We start from the raw sequence: 9,684 nt of genomic DNA, 5'->3' as shown, positions 1-9,684 counted from the left end.
ATCCTGAGGGGATTTCACTGACCTTATCAGACCCAAAAGCTACAACTCTTGTTGCATAGGTCCTGCTTTATCTTGGTCTTAACGATCCAGCAGAAAAGTATAAAAACGAAGTATAAGAAGTAAAGCCATGCTGTTAGGTTGAGCTGTAGGGGACTCAGGCCAACAATTTCTGACATTGCCAGTGAAGCAGAGGCCCCAATACTATTATGGGCTACTGAACTCTTTTAGAATGTTTTGCTGAGTTTACACACCTATAATATTTAAATGATGGAACTTAACAAAAAGGGGGATACAGATGAATGTCCATTTTGTATCTGTGTATTTAAGGTGGTTAGGATATATAATTACATACTCTTAATGAATAGAGGGATTTGCTCTAATGGTGTTTGTAAATAGGATATCAAGTCTGAATCTTGTACAGCAATTAAACACTAGGAAGAATGTATGCAATGTGTTAATTATTGGAACTGTCCTACCAATTTGGTGTGAAACTGTCTCATCGCTATTTGTTTTTCAATAAAATTATGGAAAAAAATAAAATAAAATAAAAATGTCTTATGAAATATTGCATTGAATGGTTGGGGGAAAAAATTTCAGGACTTCCCATTATAAAAGGTCAAGGAAATATGTGTCATTCCTATAAACCGCCACGAGGTGTCAGCATTGTACCATGAAAACTAATTGTTACACAAAAATCCTTTTATATTTGATAGTTTAACTAAAAAGAGATTTTTTTTAAAAAGGTTTACATTTGGGATTTTCTCACTACGTTTTATCTAATCCCAAACTTATACAAGTTATCAGGAGTGTACTGAAATTATGAAAATATTATCTTAGTTTCAGAGTAAATTCTGTCATTTGCCAAATAAAAGCACATAAAGTCTTGGGCTTTTCGTACTGGAAAGAACTACAAGGGTGCTGCATTTCATGCAGAAAATTATTCCTTATCTCTTTTAAAATTAAAAAATTCTAATTCTCTTTGCTACATTACAAAGATTTTAAGATAAATTTGTTCCAAGTTTTCAGAGGATCACAAAGTACATTTTTAAAAGACTAAATACAAATAACTCCACACAGTAAAACACTAAGATTTATACTGCCTAGCTAATTCACTCTTTTCATTCAAAAATAAAACAAAAAAAAAATCAAAATTTCTTATACCTAAATCCAAAAAACTAAATCCTAACCCCTGATTAGTTTGCTCGCTTGCTTGTTTGCTTCCTGGGAATCAAACTCAGGACCTTGCACTTGCCAGGCAGGCAGTACTATTGAGCTATATCACCAGCCCCTGAGTAGTGTTCTAAAAGTCCATGAGTGGGAGAAAATTTAGCAATCTAGGATAACTTATTTTAATTGCTCTTTAACATTTCCACTGTACGTATGCATGTATGTATGTATGTATGCATTTGGTCCAGGGTCTCAGTACACAGCTTGGACTCATAGTGATCCTTCTGTTTTCAGCCTCCCCAGAGCTGGGATCACAGGTGTGCACCACCACGCCTGGTCTCCGTGTGGCAGCTCAGGGTGCCTGGGGGCAGGGCCAGCGCAGCATGCAGTGCTGGCACTTAGTTTGCTGAGCTATCTTGCCTGCCCAACATCTGCATTCTTAAAAAGAAGTGAGACAGGAAAGTGTCAGGGCAAAGTCTCTGGATTTCAGCCTGATGTTCTTTCTCCAAATTATCATGGATACAAAAAATAAAATAAAATAAAATAAAATAAAATAAAATAAAATAAAATAACTTACCTTAAAAAATCATTTAATGCTTCATTTTTTAATTTTAGAGTATTTTCAAACCTTCTCAACCGCTATTTGAGGAAATAATTAACATTGCAAAACTTAAACTGGGGTAGATAACTTTCATATATTAGATCACAATTTCTGTATTCTCTGGTATTTATCATACAGAACGCTGTAATGCCCTGTCTTTTTTATCTGTAGTGTCCTAAGACATCACTGCTAACAGACAGAGGGAATCTATGGGAAAAGAGATTTAAAAAGAACACATGGGAGGAAAAAAGAACAAAATTTATACCATAAACCTGCTTGGCGTCCTCATAAAGAGCAAAAGCTTTGTCATTGAAAGAAAAAATACATAAACCCAGGCACAGCTCAGAAACTCATGCTACAGGTTGCAGATATGGCTGTAACTCAAGAATGTAAAAGCAGGGGCCGGGGAGATGGCTCAGTGGAATAAGCACTTCCCTGGCAAGCGCAAGGGCCTGAGTTCAATCCCCAGTTCCACCAAAAGAAAAAAGAAAAAGAGTGCAAAAGCACACACAAGTCTAAGTAGAAGTCCTCAGAATTCGTTGGGCAAAGCTGTACATGTATGTGAAGATGAGAACACAGCTTCTTTTCCTTTGGCAAAAATAATAATGGTAGAGGGCCACAAGATAAGCTCAGTGGGCCAAGCAGCTGCTTAGGCAGGAGCAGGGACCAGGCTTCTATCCCCTGTACCACATGCGGTGCCGGCCACCAAGCCCAGCAGTGGTGGGCACACCTGTAATCCCTGCCCTGGGGAGGCTGAGAACAGGAGGATCACTACAAGCCCGAGCTGCGGGGTGAGACCCTGGACCAAAACCATTGAAATATTAATAATAATAATAACAATAATAACAATGATGATAATGGTAATAATTATAATGGCAGATCTAGATGCATTTAGGTTGTTATCATAGCAACTTCAAATTCTTATCTTAAAGTGACTGTCCCGCCAACAGAATAATAAACCAAAACTTCCCTAGAGGTATACTTTAATTGCACATTCTTCCTTTCATTACATATCACAATTGTATAATCCTACTAACTTACAAAGATTACCCAATTATCTAATAACATGCTAGGTTAATTGATTTTTAAGTTTTCATGATTAATAACAAAAGTGTACTGACTGCTTTGTGTTATAGATGTATGTACGAATGCATATACAGATGCAGGAAAAAGGCTGGACCTATACATATCAAAATGTTAACAATGGTTTTGACATGCTTAAAGTAATTCAATCAAATCCCTCCTAGAATGGTATTTAAAAGAGACAGCATTTTTATACTTGGATTTGGACCCTAATTTTTAGAAGGAACAGAATTCTCACCATTAAGATTTACCTCAAATGGATTTCCATGGCAATGCTTAAGCTGAATTATTTTATAATCACCACATTCCACAATGAAGGCATGGCTTTCTAATTTTTCATGACCTTTATCACTGAAACTATAAAAACGAATAAGAATTTATAACCTTTATATATTCTTTTAACTTATCGTTTTCTGCTTCCTTTTTATTGATTTGGAGCTGCAGTCGCTCATGTACTACTTTTACTGATTGGGAGAAACGGTTTGCTTTCAAAGCATTTGCCTATAAGACAGAAGAAACAATGAAAAAATGAAGTTAATTTCTTTTCCGACCAATACTTTCAATTTTAGCATAATTCAGACACAACCTCAAAGGCTTATAGAAGCAAAATACTTTATACAAATTGACACCCCATCACAAATATATTTTATGCAAAACCAGGGAGGAGTTTTCTCCCCATATTTTGAATGCCTCCTAATAATTACCTTTTGCAAAAAAAAAAAACTCAATCTCTGCTCAGTAAAATTATAGGTATAGCTAAAATACTCCCACAAACACAAAAATTATTTAATTTGTTCCCAAGTTGAAATACAACACAATTTTATGGAGAGTTCTTAAATTGTGCTGAGTACATACCTAGGTACACTTTTAACTACAAAACTCTCAAATAAACAAATCTTTTTAAAAGCTGAGAGAGGCTGGGGAGACAGCTCAGTCAGTGGCACAGTGTTTGCTTGGTAAGTGCAAGGTCCTGAGTTCAATCACTGGTACCAAAACAAAACAACAAACAACCAAAAAAAAAAAAAAAAAAACCAGAAAAATTAAGCTTCTACCTTTGAAATATAAGGCTTACAAACATTTCAAGCAATGTGAATTGTGCAAAAGCCTCTCCTGTGTTACTTTTTTTCACTTCATTCTAAGGATATTGGACTAGGATGGAAAGAAGAGGGAGTCTGTACTAAAAAAAATACAGTGAATTAAGCCCAAAAGCTCAAAATTTTCTTACCTTTTCATTCTGAAATAAGCAAGACAGCTCTTGAATATAGTTTTCCTTTTCAAGTACCTTCTTCTTAAGGTTCTTCAAAAGACCATGTAAAGGAAATTTCACAACTGAGACAACACTGTCTAATTTATACAACAACAACAACAACAACAAAAAAAAATCAGAAGCAATGGATTCAAAGTGAAGAATCACTTACTGTGTTTTCACTTTCATTATCTGTTAGATTTTTCAACAACATGCTGGGTAAATTGTCTCCTGTCTGTGAAGAAAGGAAAGTACAAATATCAGTGTCCACAAACTGTACCTCTGCATATGAAAAGCTAGAAAGTAAAATAAGTGAAACTCAAAATGTGACTACGGAGCCCTATGTACAGGTCAGACTCCTGTGAGAGTTACCATCAGAAACATTTTTTGTCAAAGTGTTCCAAATCCTTTTTTGTCCATGATTTATGAAGTTAATTTATTAAACTGATTTCAAGACAAAACTACTAAAAAGTGGGCCAATGACATTTAAAAATCACCAAAAACCCTATTACAAAAGAACTTCGACATAGTACTTTTTATACAAAGGCAAAAATTATAAATACCTTAAATTCTAGCAATAGGAAATTTCTTAAAGCATTACAGCAAATTAGTAACAGAATTCTACGTAAGCACTGAAAATGAGCCCATAGAGAATGTTTATTGATCCCTGAGGGTCGGGTCCCTACTTAAGAATCAAACTATAAATTCCTCTAATCCAAAAGGCAGAGCTATGCACACACAATTTCAGAGGGCCACAGCCACAGGAGACAGTTAAGATTCCTTTCTACTGAAGAAATATTTAGTAGTTAAGAAAAAATTAATAAGACAGTGTTAAATACAAAACTGAAGTCATAGCACAGTGAGAATACTATGACCTCAATTTTTAAAAATTATATATATGATACTACACATATATACACAAACAAACACTACACTACATACACAGTAATGGAATGAAAGATCAGAAATATTAAGAGTTTAACAAAGACTTTTCACTGACTATGGACATCAGAAGAATTTTTTGCTTAGTTTTCTGATGGGCACATAACTTTTTAATTATCAATCTGTTATTTAATATATATTTTTTTACAATTCTGAGAAAATGCTATCATAATAAGGAGGCAAACAGGAGTTAAGATTTTGTCACTTGGGGCTGGTGAGATAGCTTCAGTGGACTAAAGCACCTGCTTAGGCAGAACGCAGCAGCCGGGGTACGATCCCTGGCCTGCTGTGTTGGCCTGGCCTCCGGGGTGCTCTGTGGCAATGGAGACTGGGCGTGGTGGCACATGCCTGTAATCCCAGCCCTTGTGAGGCTGAAAACAGGAGAATCACTGCGAGTTCAATCTACGTAGTGAAACCTTAGAGACCCTGTTCTAAATACAAAAATAAAAATAACTATTTTTATCTGACTGTACCACATTCCAGTGATGGCAAACTTTTTAGAGAAGCCCAAACTGCAACACAAAACCTACTTGCTTATTGCAGTGTAAACCTGAATACACAAGTTGTAGTTCACAAAACAAAACCAAACCCAACAACTCTACATTATCACCTTTTGTCTTAAAAGAGCAATACAGTAACACCCACGCCACGCCACACGTAGGCCATCGCTGCAAGCGCGATGGGTGCATGGCTAATGCGAATCAGAACCACAGCGAGCATCACTTCACCCCAGTAACAATGGCTAGGAGCAAAAAGATAAAGACAAGTGCTGCCAAGGATGAGGAAAAAAGGGCGACCTTGTACACTGCTGGTAGGGACTGATTAGTACAAGCCCTCTGACAAACAGTGTGCAGGTTCCTCAAAATCTTACAAACAGGGCCAGGGAGAGGGCTCAGTAGAATAAGTGCTTCCCTGGCAAGCACAAGGGCCTGAGTTCAATCCCTGGTTCTGCCAAAAATAATAACAATAATAATAATCTTACAAACAGAACAATTTTTGGATCACAGCAACCCTATTACTGAGTATATATCCAAAGAAAATTAAATCACTCTGTTGATGGAAATGCTGCACTTCTGTGATCATGACAGAACCAGTCACAAGAAGAAGCCAACTTCCTGTGCCCGGGAAATGATGAATGTTTTGACTGAGAGAACAGGTCCATACACACAATGGGATACTAGTTAGCCGCAGAACACAAGGAAAGCCTGACAGAAGTGGCAAGATCATGATGTGAAGTGAAGCAAGGAACAGTCGCAGTCATGAGAGTAGAGTGGTAGAACCGGCAGCCAAGGACAACGGTGGAGGGAGAAGGAAAAGGTTGGCCGATGCACACTACATTACAGTTGGGAGAGGTAAGTTCCGGGTGCTACTGCACCCTGGGGTGACCACAGACAATGATGATGTTCTCTGTAGTTCAAAACACTAGAAGACTTGGAATTTTCATTAAAAAGATAAATATTTGAGGAGTTCAATAGGTTTAAACATTACACAATGTATATATGTGTTAAAATATTACATGCTCCCCATTCATATGTAAAATGTTTATGTATCAAATTTTTTAATTTTAAAAATAGCATATGTATGTAAAATATAATGCACAAAGGACCATAAACTCTAAGAATCTGTATTTTATTACAAGTAGCTAAATGAAGTATAACAAATAATGAAAGTCTTCTGGATAAGAAGTAAAAATCTCTTTTCTATAAAAATGTGTCAGGTTTTCAAGAACTATTATGAAACACTAAAAGTAGAAACATTAACAGTAGGGGTCACTGTAATGACTACCATTTCAAACAAAAGTTCAGTGAAGTGCTTCCATAATAAATACATCAATATCTTAATTTTTATAGTTACAGAAATAATAGTGAAACCCATCGCTGTCGAGTGCTAAGCACTGATGCCTTACTTGTCTGTAGTCTGTCTGTCTAAGAAGATGCTCTAAAGCTGCTTTTACACGTTTAAAAGTATTTAATTCTTTCATTAACATTTCTTTCTGTTCAGAAATCCTCTTCAAACTGGATCCAGAAACTCTGGCCTGACAAAATATAAGAACCAGGTATGCATTTTAAGACACAGTATTAGGCAAAACACTTAAAATCTGATCACTGAAGAATAACTGTTCTCAGCAACAAAGCCACTCTTTTGCATGTAGTCACAGTAAATTGTGCCAAACTAAATAGTAGACAGAATCTGTTATATAGTACATTAAATTAAAATAAAAATAAGGTCTTAAACTCCAAAAGTGTTACAATATTCTAATAAAAGTTATAAGACACTATTTTTTTTTTATCCTTAACTCAAACTTTAGTTTGTTAAAATTTTAAAATAAGTTTTATTTCCAAATAGCATGATAGTTGCCTGGCAAGTACAAGGGCCCCAGCTCCACCAAAAAAAAAAAAAAAAAAAAAAAGTATGATAGAAAAGAAAAATATCTTTTTTGTTTTTTTTTTAATGTATTTAGTACAGAGTCTATAGGGTCTCACCACACAGACTGGACTTGTAGTGATCCTTCCTGTTTTTCAGCCTGCCAAGTGCTGGGATTATAGGCAAAACGCCACCACACCAAGTCTCAATGGCTGTCTCAGTGCCCCCTGGGGGTGGGGCCAGCAGGCAGACCAGGGATCGAACCCCCGGCCTCTGTATCTGCCTAAGCAGGAGCTTTAATCCGCTGAACTATCTGGCAGGCTGAAAAATATCTTATCTCTTAGAAAATTTACTTTTAAAGTCGCCCTTGAGAAGAGCTGATATTCTAGTTAAAGGTCAGAGAAATAAAGAAGCCCAAATATAGTTTGCAGCGTAGCTTCTCACCTGGTGCAGGTCTGAGATTACTCTATCTTTTAAAAAGAGAATCATAGTTAATGACACAGGAATAAATAAAACAATGATAAATTTCCATTTTCGTACTGAATACCCACAAGTAATCAGAGCCACTTACAATATGAGATCTTAGTTAATGTATTCTGTGCATTAATTCTAGCTTTTCACTTTATTAGATATCATAAATCAAATACTCACATTTGCAAAATTAATCTCTTCAATGGTGTTCTTAAATAATGGCAAAAGTAATTCTATAGAACAGGCTGCCAGCTCAGCTTCCTTAAGTGTTGCCTCCAGTTCAGTCCTTTCATCACTTAAGATGTCCTGCTTCAGGCTAATTACACACACACACAAATGGAATTTCAATTAAGTCTATTATGTATTGGTTACTTTTTACATTAATGTGGAATTAACAGTAGTTCTATAAGAAGCTCTACAAAAAAGTGATAATAAATCATCACAGCAAATGTGCAAACTTTTCCTAAGTTTCATAACTTTTCTATATTTCTATTATATGGAAAGATAATTTTTAAAATGTAAGTATATATAAACCACAAAAGCTATAATTCACAATGCTTAACTGTACTATTCAGTAATTGTTCAATATTCCCTCTCTAGTTTATGAGACTAAGTATGTGATTGTGTGTATTTTTTTCTTCTCCCTTATTCCAAATTATATACATATACATATACATATACATATACATATACATATACATATGTATACATATGTATATGTCTTTGTAAATCTTATTCTCAAACCTTTGCATGAAACTGACTGTTCTCCACAAAAACTGCCTCCAAAACAATGAATAAGCTAATCACATGGAACACCAAAACTAAAACTTTCCAGATGTCTCAAAACCCTTCACACTCGACTTTGGAATATGTGCCTTACCACTCAGAACCAAAGGACACGAGCTTGATTTTGAGTACTAAAAAACCAGAAACTGCTAATACCTTCACTCTTGACTATGTTTACCAGGCCTCTCTCCACTTGGGGAAGAGGGTGGAATAATTCAGGATGATTCTCAAGCCCTTAGGCATGAGCCATCATGCCCTATCTGCACACACACCAAAAACAGAATGGGGTGTTCAAAACTTTGAAGAACGTTCAGCAACAGAGATGCAATGCTTTTTTTTAACCCCTAGGAACGAATGGTTGTACAGAAATGTCAGGGGAGTTAGTGAAGGAGGAATGCCTGGCCACATTCAAGGTCCAGTCTCTAGCACTGCAAAGAAAGGGGCAAGGCCTCAAAAGAGTGACTGTCCAGCATTGTTTTGAAAATACTATGTTTTATTTCACTTTCTTTTACTTTTATGTAAGTTACTCAAATTGACTATCCTTGTACTACATAACTATATTTAAAGGAACTTTCTTAATATGAATAAAATTCAAAGTGATTTGAAAACATTGCAGCTTTAATAGGTAGCTTTTCTCTTTCTGTACAGAACATAATAAACGGCCATCTTACAAGCGATGTCAAAGCATAGATTTTGTTAGTAAGTATTACTGGCCTAAAGGACCACAGAAGATTATGCTGACACCAGTCCCTCATCACAAACTATGAGCAGAAAAATCAACAATTATTGTATATGACAAAACATTATTTTCATTTGTTAAGCTATAAACTGGACTGTATAATACATATAAAAATAATATTTTAAGATTGCTATTTTGGGGAATAATGACATATTTAAATAAGAAATGTATTTCCCATTCTAAAGAAATAAAAAGACAAGTACTTATTATATAGCAATATATCAAATGATAGTGAACTAGTACTCATTACCCATATTTCCAATATTTCATATTATTATTTTCATT

At 35.5% G+C, this 9,684-nt stretch overlaps 1 protein-coding gene across 2 annotated transcripts in view; it reads right to left on the bottom strand.

The window, feature by feature from the left end:
- Nucleotides 1-9,684, bottom strand: part of Odf2l (outer dense fiber of sperm tails 2 like) — a 55,475-nt gene that overhangs the window by 37,292 nt on the left and 8,499 nt on the right. For both annotated transcript variants that reach the window (XM_004639283.2, XM_023699070.1), the window contains exons 3-7: nucleotides 8,055-8,190; nucleotides 6,946-7,074; nucleotides 4,270-4,332; nucleotides 4,077-4,148; nucleotides 3,236-3,352 (exon numbers count right to left, since the gene is read on the bottom strand). In XM_004639283.2, coding sequence (XP_004639340.1) covers nucleotides 3,236-3,352; nucleotides 4,077-4,148; nucleotides 4,270-4,332; nucleotides 6,946-7,074; nucleotides 8,055-8,190 — 517 coding nt within the window. The remainder of the gene's footprint in view (nucleotides 1-3,235; nucleotides 3,353-4,076; nucleotides 4,149-4,269; nucleotides 4,333-6,945; nucleotides 7,075-8,054; nucleotides 8,191-9,684) is intronic.

This window comes from Octodon degus, unplaced genomic scaffold (genome assembly GCF_000260255.1).
Source record: "Octodon degus isolate 3935 unplaced genomic scaffold, OctDeg1.0 scaffold00109, whole genome shotgun sequence".
Classification (NCBI taxonomy): Eukaryota; Metazoa; Chordata; class Mammalia; order Rodentia; family Octodontidae; genus Octodon; species Octodon degus.
The sequence above is the reverse complement of the archived record's forward strand: the minus strand, read 5'-3'. Positions and strand labels throughout refer to the sequence as shown.